This window comes from Cyprinus carpio, unplaced genomic scaffold (genome assembly GCF_018340385.1).
Source record: "Cyprinus carpio isolate SPL01 unplaced genomic scaffold, ASM1834038v1 S000006823, whole genome shotgun sequence".
Lineage (NCBI taxonomy): Eukaryota > Metazoa > Chordata > Actinopteri > Cypriniformes > Cyprinidae > Cyprinus > Cyprinus carpio.
Window position 1 is genome coordinate 489,537 of NW_024879402.1, and position 22,865 is coordinate 512,401.

Sequence of the window (22,865 nt, forward strand, 5' to 3'; positions counted from 1 at the left end):
ATCTCCGCCTCCATGCCGGGTCAATGGAACCTGTCCCGGACTCGTTGAGTGGTGTTTTGCACCCCCAGGTGGCCCGCCATAGGATGGGAATGGGCAAGCTCGATGATAGTCTGTGTCTTTGTGCGTGGGACTACCAACAGCTTGACCTCCTCCCCTCTCCGCTGGGCGACACAGTACAGCAGGCCGTTCTGAACCACGAAGTGTGGGGTTGGGTGTGGTGGCGGTTGGACCTCTTTTCCCTCAACCACTCTCACCGGTTTCCAGCAGTGCTATAGCCGGTCGTCCCCGAGCTGCTCCTTCATAAAATTTCCCCCACCCCGTACGTGCTGGAACACATCATAGAAAAGGTTAGCATCTTGGGGGGGGGACTCACCATCTCGGGCGCTGTCCGAAGCCAGGAGGACAGGGCGCCGTCGGGGACCCCGGCTGACGTTCTTCCTCTTCTGGCGGTTCCCGGCAGGGCTGGCAGGCCGGGTGACTTGGGTGAGCAGTTGGTCAAAGCCTGGCCAGTCTCTCCCCAACAGGATGGGCACGGGCAGGTCCCTGACTACGCCCACTTCCAGTGGCCAGGTGCCAGTCCTCGTGGAGAGGGTTATCCGCCGAGTGGGCACGTTCTGGGTGTCCCCATGGACGCAGGTAATGGAGAGGCGAGCTTTGGTTCCCATCCGTGGGGGAAACAGCACTTCCAGAGTCCAACAGGGCTGGATACGGTCGGCCATTAATGGAAACCTCGGTTTGGGGTGCCCCTCGTGGTGGCTCCAAATGGACGGCGCAGCCTGCCAGCCAGGCGCGAGTGGGAGAGGGTGGTGGCTCCGTGGGCATCGGCTCATCCTGTATGCGGGGAACCGCCGACCTGCTGACTGTGCGCTGGGTGCCCTCTGGCGTGCGTCGCTCCTGGTACACCCTCCGGGGAAATGGCGGTGCTCGCTCCCCAGCCTCTCGTCGCATCGTCATCTCGGCTAGCTCCACGGCCTCGACGAGCTCTCCCACGGTGCGGGGATTCCTCATTCCGGCCGCCTGCCGAAGGGGCCGTGGTAGGGCGCCCAAATACCGGTCCACGACGACACGTTCGGCCACTTGGGCGGCACTGGGGCTCCCGGCGAGTAACCAGTGATGGGCGAGGCGGCTGAGTTCGGCTGCTTGGGCGCGGGCTGGCAACCGACTATTATACTCCCAGGCTCGGAACAATTGGGCCGCGGCGATGGGAGACAAACCCACGCGCCCCAGTATTTCCTTCCGTAGTTCCTCATAGGATTCCTTTTGGCGGGCTGGCATTGAAAAGTAGGCCTGTTGGGGTTCCCCGGTTAACAACGGTGCCAGTATCCGCGCCCACTCTTCCCGGGGCCAGTCCTCTCGAGCGGCGATGGTTTCAAACATTCCCAGGTAATGCTCTATATCGTCGTGGACGGTCATCTTCGGCAGGAGCTGGGTGGCTTGAGTGCGGGGGTCCAGCAGCGGGGCCCGCTGAGCGGCCGTGAAGTGGAGAGCGGCGACCTCACGCTCTGTTTTGCCCTGTCGAGTGGCCATGTGCTCGACGATCTGCTGCTGTCGAATGCTTATTTCCGTCAGGTGCTTGAGAAGCTCTTCCATAGCTGGGGGAGGGAGTCACCGCCTGACGAGAAAGCAGAGGGGAAAAAAAAACAACGGGGTGAACCAGGACAATCGTGTGAGTCGGTGATCCTTCAGTAATCTGCCCGCATTCTCCACCAGTGTCACGGGCTGAAGAATCACACGACAGGGGTTAGTGCAAAAGTGAAGCCCCGGAGGGTGTATTTATTGAAAGGTGCTTTGCTTGGTGCTGAATCCTGTGGTGTCCAGTGCTCGTCCTCGGTGCCACGTGATCCTGTTTGCCGGCCGGCTGAGTGCACGGGGACTTGGTGTCCGGTGCTCGGGTGGCGGGCTGGTCGATCCGCAGCTTTCTGGAGGGATAAGAGACACAACGTTAGTTTCAGTCATCGGAAGATCCTCTCTTCCCTGTGTCACCTTCAGGCGCAGCGTTTATAATCCTCTCCTCATCCGCTTCAGCTGGGACCGATCAGATCCGCCCCGCTGTGATTGCGTGCAGGTGAATCTCCCTCGTTGCCAGGGCGACGCTGATAGGTGCCCAGGACACGGCTCACATATATATAATATATATATATATTATATATATATATATATATATATATATATATATATATATATATTTAGTTAAACGGGGTAAAATGCACAATAGTTGTAAAACGTGATATATAGTAAAGAGTAATGTAGATAATTATTTGAAGCTAGTGTTATCTGGGGAAAGGGGATGTAGTAAATGGGATGCATTTAACAAAGTTGTCCAGTAGAGGGCGGCATGGGTTTACTTATGTTACCTTTTCTCTTGATGAGTGTTGTTCCGGAATGTGTTTTTTTTTTTTTTTTTTTTCTCCGGGGGTTTGAGCTGAAGTTGAAGCTGGAGGAGCTGAACAAGCAGCGCTAGCTGAAGCTTGGGCTCTGATATCCTTTTTTTTCTCTTCTTTTTTTTTTTTTTTTTTTATATATTCATTTATTTATGACTTCCCAATGTGATCACACCTCAATCCAGTAGATGGCGGTAATGCACAAAGATTGCAAACTGCCAATAAAATTCACTGAAGAAGAAGAAGAAGAAGAAGCTGCATGTCGGCGAGCGTGCGTGCCTCTCTCATCTCGCGAGAGTTGGCGCGGGGTCTGCGCTCTGACGTTTCCGGTAACCTGCGGAAGGAGCAGCTGGGCCGAAGCTCGGCGAGGAGTTCTGGCGGTTTGTTTTGAACGTCTAAGGCGAAGGTCGATTCCCTGATTGGATTGACCGGTATTTTTTCTTTGAGAAAACGAATTGGGTGTTTGAGAGAGACGGCGGGTGGCACAGCTGTACTGTGACTGGACCGGAGATGGAAGAAGGAGATGGAAGAGGACGAGATAAGGAGAAAAGTGGTAAGGGAAAGCAGATAGGGAGAAAAAAATTAAAATCAGAAGAAGAAAAGGAAGGCAAATACACTAGGTATTAGCAGTAACTCGGATTTGAGTGGAGAGGAGAGTGATATGTGTACTTTAGAAGAATGAGATGATGAAGAGTTTAAAGTAGTTATTAAATTTAAAGATGGAGGTGGAGTGGAAGGTGTAAATCCGGTTCGATTGACTGTGGCGTTAAAGAAAGCAGTTGGAGATATAATTGCAGCAAGGGTTCTGAGAAATGGAAGTTTACTGATTAAGGTAAAGATGTTGGGTCAGAGAGATCGGGCTCTCAAGCTGGAAAGATTGGGGCAATTTCAGGTGGACAGGGTTGTAGTTGATCAGGGAAGGAATCAGTGGAGTAAGGGGGTGATTACAGGTATCCCGTTGTGTGTAGGGATGGAAGAGGTGAAATCTAATTTAAAAGGTGGTACTATAATGAGTGCACAAAGACTTCAAGCATCCAGAGAGGGGGCTAAGGTGGATAGCCAATCAGTTTTGCTGCAGTTTGAGGGTGAGGCTCTCCCAAAAAGAGTAACAATTGGATATATGAGTTACTTTGTCAGACCTTATGTTCCAAAACCGCTTAGATGCTATAATTGTCAGCGATTTGGACATGTAGCAGCAATGTGCAAGGAAACTAGAAGGTGTGCCAGATGTGGAGGAAATCATAATTATGGTCAGTGTGGGTAAGGTGTATAACCAAATTGTTGTAATTGTGGAGGTGCGCATAATGTGGCTTATGGTGGATGTGCAGTGATGAAGGAAGCTGTGCAGGTGCAACAAGTAAGAGTGGGGCAGAAGGTATCATATGCAGAAGCAGTAAAAATGGTACAAAATCAGTCAGCAGGAAGTAGCAGTGGGGGTAGTGTGGAGACTGAAACAAGTCAAGTAAAGGAGAATGAGGGGGAAATGATGATAGTCAATGTAAGGAAATTAGTGACGTTTATTGCCGGTGTGATTAATGGAACAGCAGAGGTAAAATCTAAGACCGAAAGGATACAGTTGATAGTTATGGCAGCAGTACAACATCTGGATATAACAGGACTGACATGGGAAATAGTGAGAGATGATCTCAAACAACAGTCTAGTCAGGAATCATGTGTTGGTTAATATTAATTATGTTTTTAATTATACAATGGAATGCCCGAAGCCTGATAGCAAATGGACAAGAGTTTAAATATTTTATTGATGGAATGGTGGAAAATCCTGATGTTATTTGTATACAGGAAACATGGCTTAGTCCAAATTTGGATTTTGTGATACAGGGATATGTGGGGGTTCGTCGAGATAGGAAAGAAGGTGGTGGGGGAGGGTGTATTACATTTATTAGACAGGGGCTTCCATATAGGATTCTGGGACTGGGAAAGGAGTTAGAGTATGTGGTGTTGGAAGTGTGGATAGGGATGGACAGTATAGCAATAATTAACTTTTACAATCCATGTAGGAAATTGGACTTAAATTCAATAGAGGGGGTTGAGGGACAGGATAGATGAAAGGTAGTATGGTGTGCGGACTTTAACGCTCACAGCCCACTTTGGGGTGGGAAGAAGTTGGATAGAAATGGTCAGGTCATAGAGGAGTTGTTGGATTTAAAAGGGCTGGTGTGTCTTAATGATGGTAGAGGAACAAGAATTGATATTGTATCTGGAAATGAGTCGGCGTTAGATCTTACAATTACGTCTAATGATATAGGAAGATTATGTGAATGGGAGGTATGGGAGGAATCAACTGTAGGAAGTGATCATTTTCCTATATTATGTTCTATTCAAATGAGGACGAAAAGACGGTCTGAAGAGGGAGGAAGGAGATGGATGTTTGGTAAGGCAAATTGGGCAACATTTAAGGAGCTTTGTGAGGAAAGGTTAGATGAGGAGGTTAGAGATATGGATATTGACAGAGAATACAGTAGTTTCCAGGAAATTATTAAAGGGGTGGCATATTGAAACTATTCCTAAGAGCTCTGGAATAAGGAGAAGGAAAGCAGTTCCGTGGTGGACAGAGAAATGTGGAGAAGTAGTAAGAAATAGGAATAGGGCTTTTAGGCAGTTGAGACGGATTCATAATTTTGAGCATTTAATTCAATATAAAAGAGCTCAAGCATTAGTAAGAAAGACTATTCGACAGGCTAAGAGAGATTATTGGCGTCAGTTCTGCAGCTCAATAGGTAGAATGACACCTGTGGGAGAAGTGTGGGGGATGATAAGGAGGATGGGTGGGGAAAGGAGGGAATGGGTTTACCCTGTAATGGTGAGTGGGGAGGAGAAAGCTGTGACGGATAAGGAGAAGGCAGAGATGATGGAAAAAGCTTTTGTAGTAATACATAGCTCTGATAATCTAGAGGGAGAATGGAAGAAAGGAAGGGAAAGGACATTGAGGACATATCCTGGGGTCTTAGGAAAAAGAGAGGAAGTGGATGATGCATTGAGTGCACCATTTTTTAAGGCAGAGATGGAGAGAGCAATTAAACGGGCAGGGATGACAGCACCAGGAGGAGATGAACTGTGTTATGCTATGTTGACTTTTATGGGTGAGATTGCGTTAGGAAGACTGCTTAGATTATATAATAGAGTATGGGAGGAAGGACAACTTCCAAAAAGTTGGAAGGAAGCAATTGTAGTTCCTATTAGGAAACCAGGGAAGGATCCTGCAAAACCTAATATTGCGCTGACATCCCATATAGGTAAAATTATGGAACGTATGGTAACAGACAGACTTGTCTATTTTTTGGAGAAAAGAGAATTAATTGATTCTTATCAAAGTGGATTCAGGAAGGGAAGAGGAACAATGGATCCAATACTGTGCCTGGAAGATGAAATAAGGAAATCCCAGGTTAATAGGGAATCAGTGGTGGCAGTCTTCCTTGACATTGAGAAAGCGTATGATATGATGTGGAAAGAGGGGATGTTGATTAAATTACATCTTTTGGGAATAGGAGGGAGGGCCTTTAACTGGATAAAGGATTTCCTGTACGAACGCTCTATTCGGGTGAGAATTGGGAAAGAATTATCTGGTAGTTATATGGTAGAAAATGGAACACCTCAAGGGTAGTGTTATCAGCCCACTGCTCTTTATCATTATGATAAATGATGTATTTTCAGATGTAGGGCCTGGGATTGGAAGATCGCTGTTTGCAGATGACGGGGCCTTGTGGAAGAGGGGAAGAAACATAAAATACACAGTAAGTAAGGTTCAGGAAGCAATAGAACAGGTAGAACGATGGTCAATGAGATGGGGATTTAGATTTTCAAAGGAAAAATCTCAAGTGGTTTTCTTTACAAGGAAAAAGATAGGAGAAGAGATTGATCTTAAATTATATGGACATGTTCTGGAGAAAGTAGAGTCCTTTAAGTTTTTAGGAATCGTTTTTGATGCTAGGTAAACATGGGCAGGTCACATAGAGAAAGTTTTAGTAAAGTTTAAAAAAGTATTAAATGTGATGAGGTGTCAGACAGGAGTGGACTGGGGGGCGAGCAGGCAATCACTGAGGGAGATATATGTTTCACTGATTAAGTCTGCTGTAGATTATGGTTGTATAGCATATTGAGATGCAGCAAATGACTACACTGGCTAAACTGGAAGTAATACAAACTCAAGCACTTAGAATATGCAGTGGGGCTTTTCGGACATCACCTGCAGTGGCGTTGCAAGTAGAGATGGGTGAGATGCCTTTACATTTAAGGAGGGAACAGTTGGCAGCTAACTATTGGGCAAACCTACAAGGACATAATAGGTCCCACCCAACTAGAGTAGTAATGCAGGTGTGCTGGGAGCACGAAAGGGTTAAAAGTCAGAGTTTTGGATGGGTATGTGATGCTATTGGAAAAGACTTGGGTTTAGAGGGTATAGAATTTAGTCCAACAGTTCCGTTGCCTGTCAGACCACCATGGTTGTTTGTGGAACCTATAGTGGATTTGCAGTTATTAAATAGAAACTTAAAGAGTAGAGTAGATGTGGATTTATGTAGAGTTTTTTGTGAACATCTGAACGAGGAGTTTAATGGGTATCTGGATATTTACACAGATGGGTCTAAAGATCCTAAGTCTGGGCAAACAGGGGCTGCATTTGGAATACCAAAAATGGGAGTTAAGGTACAGAAGAGACTGTCTGATCAAATATCTGTATTTACAGTGCAATTGATGGGTATCTGGTTGGCTCTACAGTGGGTAGAAGAAACAAGACCGGATAAAGTTGTAATTTGTTCAGACTCTAGTGCAGTACTAAAGAGTTTGCAATCATTTAAGTCAAAATCAAGACTAGACATAGTATATGAGGTACTAGAATGTTACACAAGGATTTCTCAGTTGGGGGTGAAGGTAAAATTTACATGGGTACCAGCTCATGTTGGTGTTAAAGGAAATGAAATGGTAGATGGTTTGGCAAAACAAGCCAGTAAAAGAGAAGATGTGGAAATATCAATCTTAATGAGTGAAACAGAAGCTAAAACAAAAATCTGGATGGAAATTATGAAAAAGTGGCAGAGTGTTTGGGATAGAGAGGAGAAAGGGAGACATTTATACAGAATACAACAGAAGGTTGGGACAGAGAGGATCACTGGAAGGAGTCGAAGGGAAGAAATAATTTTCACTAGGTTAAGGATTGGACATTGTGGGTTAAATAAGTGCTTACATATTTTAGGTAAGCATGTAACAGGAAGATGTGAATTTTGTGACAGTATTGAATATGTTGAACATGTGGTACTTGAATGCCAAAAATATGATCGAGAAAGGATAAAGATGAAAGAAAGCATAAGGAATTTTGGGGTGCAAGGGAATTCACTTAAGGAACTTCTGGGATTAACTTCAAATGATATCAGTACTCATTTATTTACCTTCCTTAAGGACACAGGGATAGCAAATAGAATATAGAAGACAATTTTGGAAATCTAAATTTATTTTTATTTTTTTTAATTATTAATTAAAGGGTGGGGGAAGAGAGTTGGAAGTCTCCATTTTAGTTTTAGTTTCTCTTTTTTTAGATTTGGTTCGCAGCGTCGTACAGTAGGTGGCGGTAATGCACCATTGAAGTTGGATGCCAACCGCCGTTAAACATCAAGGAAGAAGAAGAAGAAGAAGAAGAAGAAGTGTTGTTCCGGGTTAGTAGGTCATCTGCTGTGACGGTGTCGTGATGCGTTGTCCGCTCTGCACCTGTTAATAAAGATTAAGTAAATCTCATGTCTCCACATTTGTGATGCATCAAGCATATTACAGTTTCGATTGCGTGTCAGCTGCGTCGCGTGCCTGACGCGTATGGCGTTCTTTTCCTGTCAAATGTCAAGAGCGCATTATTGTAGCGCGTAAGTACATTGCACTGAACACGTTTTAAGTGCAGGCATATACTCTGAGCGAGCCCAGAGACAATTCTTACAAGAGCAGCACGCGAGCAGAGGTGTTCGCGCTTGGCACTTTAAATTCCGCGCGTGAGCAGAGAGATTCGCGCTCGCGCATTATATTAATGTACTTTCGCGCTACAACAATGCGCTCTCTACATTTGAAAGGAAAATAACGCCATAGACGCTGCGCTACTGCTGCTAGGTCAGAGCCAGAGGGAGGGCCGCCGACAGACAAGTCTACATTTGGATTAGCGGTGTGTTGCTCTTATCTTTTCGGCAACATTTCAACTGTTTCTCATTTTGATGTGAACTAATCCTTTAACAATTATAGATCACTGTTACAAGTCACTGAATGCTGAGGTTTATTTTTGATTATTGTGTTAACTTTGTGCTAAGATTCCTGGTGCTGCATGGGGTGAGTTGGGGTGTGCATTAAGGCCCTTTGGCTTGCAGCCTAGGATTGATATTATAATGGTGATTGAAAATGGAGCAGGACTTACCAAACAAAGATCGGCAGAGTGCCAACTCTTTAAAGGGACGTTTTTGTTTAGTAGGCTCCTTGTTCTTTTTTCCAGCCCAGTTCAGTCTTGGAGCCAGTTCATTCGACAACAGGTGTGCCATCATACGGCGGACCCTCACCTCTAGGGTAGTCCCTCCAATGGTGGCGAGACGAGCAGTCTGGCAAAGTATTACAAATTTGCAGCGTTAAAGGGATACTCCACTTTTTTAGGCTCATTTTACAACTGCCCCAAAGTTAAACAGTTGAGTTTTATCGTTTTTGAATCCATTCAGCGGATCTCCGGGTCTTTAGAAGAATGTCAGTAACCAGACAGTTTCTGGTCCCATTGACTTCCATAGTATACATTTTTTCCTACTATGGAAGTCAATGGGACCAAAAACTGTCTGGTTACTGACTATTCTTCTCCTTCCTCACCAATCTCGTATATTTTAGCAGTAAACGCAATGTATTTGTCCCTTAATTTCTGTCCCTCCCCTGCCACAGCGTACTCTCCCGTCATCTACAGACTGTAGCTGGATGGTTAAAGCACGCAAAAATAAGGCATCAGGAGCCAAAAAGTATTTGTTGATCACGGCAAATATGTATTGCCATTACAGTCAACAGCTCATAATATCTCAGATGTAGGCTAATGCACAATCTGCTTATGACTCTCTTTCTTATAGTCATGTAGCACAGCCATAGGAAATGAATGGTGTGGGCATTCAACAGTGCAAAGCTAGCTACAGTGACCTTATGTAACTCCAGAGTAAAAACAGCTCAAGGTCTTGGATTTCTTGATTCCGCTTTGGTGAAACACCCCTCTATACAGTGATTCAAGATCGAACATAATTTTCAGCCAATTTGGTCTGTGCAGAATTATTATTTTTTTCAGTCTGAATGTAACTTGGATTGATAAAGGCAAACTGAAAAAACAGCAGTTTTTAGGAGATATTGAAATGTGAAATCTGAAATTAACCCATGAGTCTACTGTCATAAAGGTCAGGCAGTTTAAGGAAGTTGTGCATATCAGTGAAGCTTTCTGACAGAATAATGATGTAACTAAAACTACCATTGCCTGTCGGTTTGTGCCATTTAACAGTGTCTCTTCTGCATGGGCCAGGGCCTCCATGGTGTGGAAGGGCAGCTCCAAGGGCTCCGACAGTGGCTGTACCACAGACTCCGATTGTCCACACCTGCAGGACTGGCGGAATTGCCTAAACTCCTCCCGCAGGTCCTTCACCTCCTTGGAAAGCTCTGTCACTGCAGTAAGAAGTTTTTGCATAGCCACATCTATTGACAAAGAAAATTGTACAAACAAATTTCAGAAGATGTTGAACTAAAAAATTACTTCGAGCAGTCAGTGTAATGTTTTTTTTTTATCATTGTCATACACTCATGTTCAAAGGTTTGGGATCACCAAAAAATTTTTAGTATGGGACCACTCTTGGACTGCTGTAAAACCATTATTTCATGAGGCTGGTTATAATGATTCCAAATGGAAAAATGAATGATGGTAACAAACTTTTTAACAGTTGTTTATTTTAGCAATGTCTCCCTCCATTGGTTTAAGCTAACAGTTGATAAGTGGTAAATCCTTCAATGATTTAAATCATTGAGGAAAGAAAAGCCTGGGCCGCTAGGATTTAATTGTACTTACCTTTTAATGCCAACCTGGCAGTTTCTGAAGAATCTGAAACAACTGTGAAAAGAGAAATTAAACCATTTGACTGGATATACTGCATTTGGCTCGAATTTGAATGTTTGAATTGACTGAATTTAATTACTACTTTTTAAAAGCATACCTTCAGGAGATGGCCTCTGGAGTAAATTAATTGGAGAGAACACCAATTCATCTCCAGGGAACGATGCTGGGACATTGGGGTAAGACAACATGGGGGAATTGGGGCGTTGGAGGGTCTGATAGATTCGTGGAGGTGGTGATGGTTGGCTGTTCTGACTGGCTAGTTGGGTCGCTGCTTTGTGTAAAGAAAAAAAAATTGTGGGTGGGGGGAGGTGTTTAAGGTCAAACGTGTGTAATGCATATTTAGAATCTCTATTTTTTGCAAAAGCTTCCTTTATGTACATAAACACGCCACAATGTGGCTAACTAAACCTGGAAATAACACTTTTGGGGCTTGGGTGAATCTGCACTCATTCTGGGGCTCCTCGTCTGAGTGATAAACTGGATTCGGTCTAAAAGTAAACAAGGGAGCAAAGCACTTAAATTGTCAACTTGCGCATGTCAACAAATTGTTAAACTGTTCAATTGCACATCAACAACAAATGGTTGAAACTAGTGATGCACCGAAATGAAAATTCTGGGCAGAAACCGAAAATTTAGGATGCACTTGGCCGAAAACCGAAACTGAAGCCGAAAATTGCTTCTTTTAAAAACTCATACTATACACACACACACATATACATATAACATTTGAATATAAAAATTGAAACTACTGCGGAAACAAAGACACCTACATCTTGGATGCCCTTGAGGTAACCTAAAACATACCAAAATGTAATTTCAAAGTGAACTATCCCTTTAATCTTTGATTGGCATACGCGTGATAACAGCTCGACCGTGAGTGAAACCTAAGCTTGCACACGGATGGGAGGGGTGGGTGACATTCATTTTCGGCATCTGCCAAATGTGTGCAACTGGAAATTGGACATTCATTATTACCTTCTTTTTCTTTTCAGGGCATGGTTGCTCTCCTCCTCAGACTGGATGTCAGTGATGTCACAATCTTTATTGAGATATCTGTCCAGGCTCCTCGCTGCCTCATCATGACTATCTACAAACATGGAAAAACAGTCAAGTACAGTCAGAGTCAGGAGAAATTATGTCAGACAGGGGTATGTTCAGATTCTTATACCACAAATCTTATACCAGAACACCCACCACGAGTTATGAGGAGACGGATAGGCTGGTATGTGTGCCATCCCTGACCAGGCTGCTGCTCTCTATTCAGGATGGCTGCATTCAGCCTAATAGAGTCCTTAGGAGGGTATGGGGGCCAGAAGACTTTATCTCCTTCAACCCATGAGTTTGGCACAATTTCAGTTGCCCCACTTCTGAACTGAACAACGCACCATGTGGTCATTTTTTTTATTGCAGGGGATTACAAAGACTATAGAAAAAAGCAAGGGAAAAAAAAAACTTATTTATAAACTGATGAACTGACTGCATAAACTGATTATATGAACTGATTTGGAAATTTTGGAAAAAATTTAATTGGTATGAATGATGGGAATGGCGATGAACTTGGTTTTGTCTGGATAAATTGTGTACTTTTTGCCGATGTGCTGAAGCCTAGTCACACCGACATTCTTGCACATCCCCCAAACTTTGTATACCCTAGTGTTTTCAGATGGAAAGGGATACTGGCCATAGGACTCTTTTTTGGTAAACTTGCGAAAAATTATGTAAGTCTCCTGACCTACCCTGACAATGTTTTCAACAACGGCAATGTCATCTACAATTTGAAAACAGTTATCCCCAGACCTAGATGATATTGTGTACTTTTCTGTAACAAGCTTACAGAACTGGTCCCCACAGCTTAATGAAGAGATCAATGGACCACCATAATGAGGATGCATGAATTTTTGTCCTTTCTTCAATGTGTCCAATGTCGGTGCAGGTGATTCTGAGAGCCTTTTTACTACTTGCTGTAAAGGCAAGTGAGGCTTGCGCAATAGGTGCTTTAGTTGCGCTAAATAACTCTCATAAGGAAATGCAGATATGTTGTCCAAGGGACCAAACAGACGGTATTCTGATGCCAAGTGTGTCAGCTGATGGACATTGTAGGTGATTTCACCTTTCCCATATAGCTGACCAAAGTGAGTTACGAAGGAAGTCAACAATCCCTGAGCGCAATCAATCATTTCCTCTGATGTTCCAGGCGACAACAGCAGATGCATGGCCACAGAAAGTAACATAAAGTTTTCATAAATTTCAAGGGCAATGCTATTTTTCAGGACTACTGGGCCAGCATAAATCATGAAATATCGAAGCTCTGACGCTTTCCACCGATCTATTTCAGAGAGGTGCCTGGGTTTCCGACTGAACTCAGAGGGAGTGTAAGGTCCTAGTCCCTTCAATTTAACGGATATCTCTTCGATTGATTTACTTGACAGCCTAGTTGCCAGTGATTTGCCCCTCATCCAAATATATAGCAACTTCCTGGTTACCCCAAGACAGCACAAGTGCATGTAATCTAATGGGAACATTGTCACCATTTTGACCAGACTAGCTAGTGGGGACAGTGTTTGGTTTAAGTGGTGTTCATCATCAGTCATAGAGTTGAAGTCTGTGTCTGTCCTCAATCTAACATTTGTTTCCGGATAGGTCATCTTGTTGTGCCATTCACCCACTTGAAAACACTTGTCGCAACCTGAATAACCATTGTGGCTTTTTACATTTTTAATAAAAGCTTGTGCTGGGGCGTCGCATATAAATGAGCACACTTCTGCCAGAATCTGCTGTCCATTGTGAACAATGCCATTTTTTAGAATGCCACTAAGGTCTTTAATAAATGGGCCCAAGAACTCAAAGACATTCTTTGGTTTGGTAAAGCCACAAAAAAGGCAGACAAGGAATGGCGATTTTCTGTAATCAACATTAATGGTAGCTAAAATGGGCCAGAACTGAGTTTTGCTGCTTCGGAATAGTGGTAAACCATCTATACTAAACTGCAGCTTAATTGTGGTCTAATTAGCCAGCAGCTTCAGAGTTTTCAGTTTTGACATCAATCCAGTAGCTAGGCCAAAGTGATAATATTCCCCACCTTCCATTTTCTTAGTTTTTATTTCACCTTGTGTCTTGAGAATTGTCCGAGCATCTCTTGGCAATTCTGGATGAAACACTCGCAAAATGCTCAAGAGTGCAGTCAATGCTGCTAATGAGACCGAAAAGGAGGAGGCCCAAAATCTGAGACTTGTCATTAACTCTGATGTTGGAGCTTCAGCATCAGAAACATCTGATTCTGAATCAACAGGCCTAGGTGATGGACAGTCGTAAACAGAGTCTAATGAGAGATGGGAATCATTGATTGCTGACCTCTGCTCAAGTTCCCCTATACTTGGTTGCTTCACAACTGAGCTAGATTCACCTGACTCCAATGCTACACTTGGGAATTCAACATGTTCCAGTTCTGCAACAGTGTTGCCTTGCATTTTGGAACCAGTATAGGTTTTCTCATACTTCTGCAGGATTTCTGAGTCTGTGGCCCTAAGCATTGATTTAATTTTCTGCCTCTTTGACCAGCGTGATGTCATTGTGCAGTTGCAAGTGGTGCAAGTTGTTTGCAGAAATAAAATAAAATGAAATCAAAAATGTTGTTTTGCTTACTTGGTGTGCAATAGTGATCTGTAAAAAAACAGAAAAGACAAAAATCTCTGTTAAAAACAGCAATTAAAATTCACAATCATACAGTGTGACTGTACTTTATACATATTTACTCAGGTAATATTTACCAATCTGTTATTAAAAATATAAAAACAAAGAAAGTTTCATATAAACAACATAATATACAAATTAAATATACAGTGGTTTATTTTTTTCAGCTACAGTTGATGTAATAGTAGCATTCAAGAAATAAATGTAAAATATAAAAAACGAAATACACTTTAATGTAGGCCTATAAAATATACAATTCTCATTAAAGATAATGAATTACGCCCCATTAAATGTGTTCTATTCACGATCACGTAGGACAGCTTTCAAGAAATGGGAGTTTGTCTCCAGGCCTTAAATGTTAAAAAAAGTAATTCATTTTTACTTGTTTTTTCTAAATATTATTTTTCTTCATTATACGTCTTTATTTCGTATCATCACGTTTTAAAATTTATTTTGTTATGCAGATGCAAAACTGCAGTCTTATTAGCAGTCTGGCTATTTATAGCATTTTATACATATTTGTACAATATTATATATTCAGCCTATTTTACTTAACCGGTTTTGTATCTTAATGATTTGATCCATAAATGAGTCATTGAAATAAGATTTTTTTTTTTTTTGTCTAAAAAGACGGGTTTATGATGTGTAATGCATTTGGCTGCTTGTAGCCGTACCCTGGAGTTGGTTCATCCTCCGCCTATGAGTTAGATCATATTAAAACGTCTAAAATCCTTCAATTTATAGGTTATAACTACATCTCTCATATCGGTCTGATGTAGACCGGTGAATATTTGTTTTAAAAAACCTATAGGCCTATAAATCTGCTCTATTATTGGCCCATATTCAAATGTTTGTGCAGTGTGGGGAATGCACTTTTTTAACTGAAGCGCCAGCGCGATTACTTGCATTTTTGCAGTTGAAGAGTGTTAAAAGGGGTGCTTGCTGGCAGTATTGTTCAATCTTACAGTAAAATTAGATAAGATACTTTTGCCTCAGTTCTACTGACAGTTGATACTCATCTCAAAATAGATTTTAATAAAGTGTAATTACCATTTTCAGGGCCAGTGAAATCAGATCCTCCACCTCAACTGACTTCAGTGATTTAAAAGTCTTCTGTGTTGCTCCTAGAAGTAGAATGAAATAAAACCATGCATACTTTGCATTGTATATACATTTCTGGGGTGCGTTTCCCTATAATGCTGTCTCTTAGCGCGCTACAAAGGCCGGGGTCGATTATGTTAGCTAACAACACAATTGACTTACCCGTACAGTGACGACATTTTTACAGTCTAGGTTTTAGCCGGCAGACTACAAAGTTAAATATTCATCAAATTGCGTCCATTTGTACCCCTCCAAATACCAAAAAAACAAACAAACAAACAAAAAAAACCCCTGCTTAATTTGCTGCTGTGCGATTAATTAATTAGTTAATTAATTTGTTTGTTTGATTTCTAAAGATTTAGTGCACTTAAGAATGACGTAAAGCGTTAAGAAGGTTTAGGGAAACGCTCCCCTGAAAGCATAAAACGTATTTTATTCTACAATGTAATATTCAAGACAGTTACTTTATTATAATCCTTTAAAGTAATTTTCAGTTTGATTTAAACTTACCTATAATAATGGAACAAATCCTGAGGTCTTGGAAGGCTAGTTTTGATTTCTTCCCCCGAAGGTTGTATGCACCCAGGACCTCATTGGTTGCCACCTTAAACAGCTGCTCCTGGATTCGAACCCCCGATTGACCGTAGGTAGTTCACCTAATATAATATATATATATATATATATAATATATATATATATATATATATATATATATATAAAAACAAAGATGGTCGATAAATACCATTAACTTAAACTCACAATGTAACAATACTACAGTTCAAAATTCTGATGACATAGTTGGGTGAGCATTTTATTGTAGAGCAGGGTGTCTGCAGGTTTTCTGAAGGTTAAAATGAATACTTCATAAATAACTTTGAACTTTTTAAGACCAAGTAAGGACCTTTTTTAAGACCAGGTAAATTTAATTATTTTAAGGGACACAGTGCATTAATGTGTGGTCTAGATTATATTAGGCACACTTAAAAGTTTGAAGAAGAAGAAGAAGAAGAAGAAGAAAAAAAAAAAAAAAAAAAACCTTTGTCCCCGTAACGTTTTAACCAACTTAACATATAATACAAAATTGGGGTGGAAATCGCGGTTCGCATCACCGTCCGGGGGAACATTGACCGGACCGAAAGGACACTTTACCGTTGGCGATAAAAAGGGCAGGGGCGATCCTCCGCTTTAAGACCTTTTTAAGGCCTACAGAAAACCTGCAGATCAGGAGTGTTCAAACTCGGTTCTGGAGGCCACTTTCCTGCAGAGGTTAACTCCAACTTGACTCAACACACGTCTTTCTAGTATTCATAGTAAGACCTTGATTAGCTGGTTCAGGTGTGCTTAATTAGGGTAGGAGCTAAAATAAAGTGGCCCTCCAGAAGCAGGATTGGACACCCCTGCCGTAGAGCACTGATTCTCAAACCTGTCCTGGAGTACCCCTAGCCCTGCACATTTTGTATGTCTCCCTTATCTAACACTTGATTCAACTTATCAGGGCTGCGTTTCCCAAAAGCTTCGTAATAAGCTTAGAAGTTCGTAAAAACGTTTGTACGAGTGATCTTAACATTACGGTCTGTTTCTCAAAAGCATCGTAACTTAAGTAGCACTTGAAAATCATCGTACATCTACGAGTGTTCTGGAGTAATCGTAAAGCCCTAAATGCATCGTAAGCAGACAGACTTATGCGGTCACCTGCAGGACAATCGGCAGATTACACCTTTAACTTGATTCAAGTGCAATGTAATCTGTTAAGGATTTGATTGTACCTTATTGTACACTTTACTATTCATTTTTTGTTGTTGATGCTTTTAATATATATATATATATATATATATATATATATATATATATATATAATATATATATATATATATATAAATTAACTAATTAAAAGGGGCAGAAAATTAGAAATACACATCTAAATTAAATGACTGAACAAAAAAATGAACCCTAACTCTAACCCTAGTACTATAATATATATTTATATAAAGTATATTATTATGTATAATATAATATAATATAATATAATATAATATAATAATATTGTATTAAAATAATATTGTTTAATTATGATATCTGAGTTGTCTGTAGCAGCATTAGGTTAACATTTTAATAAATGAGCGTGTACTACTATCATGAGCTATTCTATAAGGTGACATTTCAGCACTTGACAAACAGATAGCGACTCCTAAGTAGCACTTAAAGCAAGGCTAGGTGCATTTGTGTTAAGTGCATTTTTGGGAAACGCACGTGAAACAATAAAATGAGTCGTAGAAAACAATCTTAAGCGCTAAGATCAATCGTTATTGGGAAACCCGGCCCAGCTCGTTAGTAGAGACTGCAAGACATAAATCTTGGTGTCTGATAAGGGAGACATACTAATTGTCCCAGGGCAGGGGTCCTCCTGGACCAGATGTTTGAGAACCCCTGCACAAATATTACTAAACAGTTTATACCTTAGTAATTTATTTATTTGTTACCATCTTTGTCCTTTTTTCTGGAGTGTCAAAATCTAATAAATCAAAGAAAGCTAGTAATATATTACTTCAATGGTTGACATTTTGACAGCTAATGTTTTTTCTAGATGTTTAATTTGTTCATTTGTTTTGTTGGGTTACGTTTTGTATAAACATGAGTATTGAATGTGATTTCATTGTATTACGCTATGAATGTGCATGATTGTTAAAGATGAATAGATTAGGGCATTGGATGCCAATGGTCTGTTTAAAGACAAGCAAAAGGGGAGACAATATTGCATAAATCTGTATTGATAGATATGTGCTAAATAACTTCTAACTAAATAACTAAAGTCTTTAAAGTAGCTTAAGAGATTAATAACTATAGTCTTTAAAGAAAAAAAAAATATTTACAAATCAACTCATTATGATGTGTTACATTTAAATTGATAGAACAGGATCATAAATTTAATGTCTTTAGACACTGACTGACTCCGACTTGCTGCACAATAAGGGTTTAATTGATCTAAAACTAGATAAAGCCAACGACACACTCTGTACTGTGGCTATGGAAAGAGCCTCTGGGTTGTATGTTGGTGCCGCTGACACAAGCAGAAGAAGGAAAAGTAGGAAACCTTACTGATTATGAGTGAGATTGTAAACATCAGTATGGATTAAAAATGTATGCAATTTACAGCAGTCATTGTTCACTAAAATGAGCATGGCCAATCATAAATGCAGGATACTACATTGTATTTTAGAAGAACATCCCTTCTCATGTCTTTAAGACACCGATGACTCAGACTTGCTGCAGAATGTAGCTTTTAATTTGATATACACCAAAATAATTAGAAATTGTCTGACAATTAAAAAACGTACTTACAATGCTGTGTGATGCTAGGCGAGTGGCTCTGAAAAGAGCCTTGGGGTGTATGTAGGTGCTGTTGACACAAAGGAAGAAAAAAAATAGGAAACCTGAGTGAATATGAGTGAGATATTGCAGATGTCTTTACAAATGAATATGTATTGTTTTCATTAATTATTATTGACTAAACGGTATATTATGAACATGGTAAATCAGAAATGTAGAATGATATTGTATTGTTTCAAATACTTCAGTATCGAAAATATCATTACTTTTGACAACACTACTCGTCATAAATGCAGGGTGCTAGATTGTACTTTAGAAGAACAACCTCTTTAATTTGTTTATTAAAAGACACTGATGGCTCTGGTTTGCTGCACAATATAACTTTAATTGATCTATCCCCAATTAATAAAAAGGTGTCTGACAGTCAGTAGAAACATACTTACAAAGCCAAGGATGCTGGGCGATGTGGCTCTGAAAAAGAGCCTTTGGGTTGTATGTAGGTGCCACTGACACACAAGCAGAAGAAAGAAAAGTAGGAAACCTTACTGATTATGAGTGAGATATTGAAAACATATGTATGAATTATGAATTATTATGTATGGGTCTGTATTGATGAACAGAATAGTCAAAGATATTTTTTTTTTTTAGAGTATTACTATGAAAACTGGCAGATCAGAGATCATTTTATTTTAAGAACTATGCCTTTAATGTCTTTAAGACATTACTAACATGCTGCTTGATGTTGATTTAACTGATCTAAACTCAAATACTGATAGGGATCTGGTAGTCAGTCGAAGTATATACTTACAAAGCCAAAGACGCTCTCGTGATGTGGCTCTTAAAAGAGCCTTTGGGGAGTGTATATACAGTAGCTGCTGTAGACACAAACTAAAGAGAGAAAAGAAGAAAGAGGAACGAATATGAGTGAGTCTGTACAAATGAAAATGTTTTTAGTTTCATCAGTGATTATTAATAAATTAGTATTTTATGATGAAAGTGGCAAATCAGAGACGCAAGTTGACTGCTACTTTTTTCACCTACAACAATCAGACAATCGACACTGGAAAAGAGAGAAGAGAATAATTATTTTATAAATTGTCAAAGTTTATAAAGGCTCTGATGAATGTGTATAAAATCATCTGATAATGCAAGATAAGAATGCAAAGCAATGTATTTGAGACCTTACAGCATATACTAACAAATAAGTCACAGTAAGATGCAGTTTCATTCTCGAGAATATTATTATTATTATTATTATTATTATTATTATTATTATTATTATTATGATTATTTATATGTTACTTTTTGTTTTTTGTTGTTGTTGTTTGAAATTTTTGGTTGAGGTGTTTAGTCTTATGATTCTCTTATGTCTCTCGGTGCACGCACAGGCTCAGCGTGTGAGAGGGAGGGAGCACACGCGCTCGCAGTCAAACCTGTTACAATGCACTACTTAACATACAAATATCAGTAATAAAGATATTATTAAGAATAATTGTATAATTGATCTCTTTAAGTAATGTTAACATGATATCACGCTGCATTCACTGTGAAAGGAGCAGCTCTAGACGCGGTAAACGCCGGATCACGAGCCGATCGCGTGCGCAAAAAAAAAGTGCGCGCTTGGCTTTGAAACCAGCAGCGCAAACAGGCTTGACGAAGGGATAAAGCCATATTACTCTTAGTTCGTTTGACTGACACTTTGCTAAAGCAATGGTACGTAACACAACGTTAAAAACCTTTTATGTTATAATGAGGAGTATAAATTTTCGGTTTATTTTGAAACTGTGGCGGTCCGCCACACTCTAGTTAATTAATCGGAAACACTGCAGACAACTCTGAAACAAAAGAGCGTCTATCAAACGGAGCGGATTCGCTCCATTAGCAATGACGTCACACAGATGTAACGGCATTTAACGGTCTTTACGGCTCCGATGAGCGGACTGTATATATAAAAAGACGGAAAATCGTTCTCTGTGTGAGATGTGATACATTTACCGAAAAAGACAGCCCAATTTTTATTACAATTTAATGGGTTTCATGAGTGAAACGCCTGCTATTTATTTTAGTAGTTATATAATCCTCAGAAAAACGAACTGTTCCCTCAGACTGTTTATTATAATTACTTATTGTAATTAAATATTACTTACTTTCTTCATAGGGTATTTTAAATGACATTTACTTTTATTGTCGGCCCATACTTTTAAAAAGTAATTTAACCAAACTGATTAAGTAAAAAGTAATTTACCTCAGGAAAACGCACTGCTGGGGATGTCGCTCAAAGGGGAGTCAGGCTGTGCGCGCGGTGGGCACAGACCCCGGATTATATAAGCTAACCGGTTTCGCGGGCTTGGCACGCGAGTAAGAATTTAAGCATTGAGAGAAAAGTTTATTTATTTTAATTTTTTAAAAAATTGTATGTACAATTATATAATGACACACTGCGTTAACTTTGGCATTAAAACGTAGAAAAAAACATAGGGTTTTCAAATAGTGTTGTGTTTGCGCTTTCCCTGCTATAGTCAAGGGAATGGTGTTTACCAAAAATATAAGTTATATCCTATGGTGATATCACCCCCACCCCCTCCCCCCACCCCCCTCCCCCTCCCCTTCCAATTTGAGAGTTCCACTCTGTTAAAGATAATTGAGCAATCCCCTAGGTGGCGATGAAACGCACGCGAGTCGATAATAAGCCAATGGATAAAGAAGGAGTCAGTCACGCTGAACACGAGGTCTTCTCACGTGTGTATGATACGTTGATGGTTTGAGAGGTAAGCATGGTATGATAGGTGGAAATGTATCTGGTTTTATGATAGTATGTGTTGACATTGTTGGGATTGTAACTTTTTTTTTAAGTGAACTAATTTTAAATGGTTTTACCATATGTTGAAGAAACGCGTTTTGCAAGCAACGGCGGTGCATAGCCTATGGTAAGTAAGCAACAAACATAACATTTGATCCCAAATCAACTCCGATACACGTAAACGCATAGCAAAATTCTAAAAATTAAAGAATATAATTTTATGTTCTGTAATTATGTTAGAAATGTAAATGTATGCAATACTATAAATCCATACAATTCCAAACCCATGTGACCTAAAGACATTAAAGCATGTGCAAATTAAGAAAGTTATTCATTAAGCCTTGTGCAATATAGAGAATATTATTCAGAATAATAATAATTATTATTATTGCTTGTTTTTGCTGATAAAAGGAACATTTTTTCTAGAATATTTCTTAAAGAAGGCATTAAAGAAATAATTCTTAAAAAAATAAATAAAAAACGAGCATCCTGCATCTCTGATTTGCCAGATTCATCATAGCATGCTAATTAATAAAATAAATTAAAATTTTCATCCTGCATCTCTGATTTGCCAGATTCATCATAACATGCTAATTCATAAATAAAAAGACACTCTCAATATATAGCTCTTAAAAGAGCCTTTGTGTGTGATAATGTCATATAGTTATACATTGCTTTGATTTTTAGGGATTAAACCAATAAACTACTTTGACTAGTGACTTTACCATTTGTTTTATTAATGTTTATTTATAGTGCAATTTATTCTGCTTACCTGACTCATGCAGACTTCTGTCCTGATGTTTGGCTGTGGTCCCTCCATCATCCACTCTCGGCAACCGGTCTATTTATGGAGACCACCGTGATCTAATCTATACAGATCTAGTTGTCTTTTCTCCTACAAACTCCACTTTTAGGTATGTTTTTCTTTGTTGTTGTTTTTTTTCACAACGTTGACTGTATTTTTGTATGCCAAAACCTAGGGCTTTGCACACTATTGAAGAAAAATGCATTAGGCGATTGTGACTACCTTGTAATAACGGATAATCTTTATAGGTTAGGTAAAAGTTTTTTAAATGTAGGGATTAATATTCTACATATTTTTTTTTTTTTTTTTCCAGGAGTATCGAAGTGTCACCATGAGCTCCGACCTCCTGACCCTCTCTGTGGCCTCAGCTTTTTTTAGACTTTTTCAGAACTACCTCTTTTTGGTCACCACAATTCAGGATGTTCAGTGGGGATTTCTCGGTGATTTCCACCTATGGAAATTTAGGCTGTAGTGTGTTGTCCCATACCATCAGAAACACTCTGCATCTTACGCACCATCATGATGCCCCACACCACCACATCTCACCACTACTGGGTACAGCCTTGATCATCTGTCGCTTGTTGGTCATAGCTAACATATTTGTTTTTTTTATTAAACCAACAACTTTGTACAGGAAATGTAACAATTATATTG

At 40.1% G+C, this 22,865-nt stretch overlaps 1 protein-coding gene and 1 long non-coding RNA gene across 2 annotated transcripts; both read right to left on the reverse strand.

The window, feature by feature from the left end:
- Positions 1-1,727: 1,727 nt before the first annotated feature.
- LOC109075399 lies at positions 1,728-14,147 on the reverse strand. The gene is made up of 10 exons (XM_042756259.1): positions 14,131-14,147; positions 11,464-11,575; positions 10,897-10,976; positions 10,586-10,759; positions 10,441-10,482; positions 9,853-10,073; positions 8,785-8,962; positions 7,952-8,099; positions 7,784-7,787; positions 1,728-1,919 (listed from the first exon to the last, which is right to left on the reverse strand). The coding sequence occupies exons 4-10, from the start codon at positions 10,674-10,676 to the stop codon at positions 1,728-1,730; spliced, it is 876 nt and encodes a 291-aa protein (XP_042612193.1). The 5' UTR covers positions 10,677-10,759; positions 10,897-10,976; positions 11,464-11,575; positions 14,131-14,147.
- A 4,934-nt stretch (positions 14,148-19,081) lies between these two features.
- Positions 19,082-22,384, reverse strand: LOC109104025. Its single transcript, XR_006160036.1, has 3 exons — positions 22,179-22,384; positions 19,415-19,494; positions 19,082-19,112 (listed from the first exon to the last, which is right to left on the reverse strand). It is a non-coding gene; the product is annotated as an uncharacterized LOC109104025 (long non-coding RNA).
- Between the last annotated feature and the right edge of the window lie 481 nt (positions 22,385-22,865).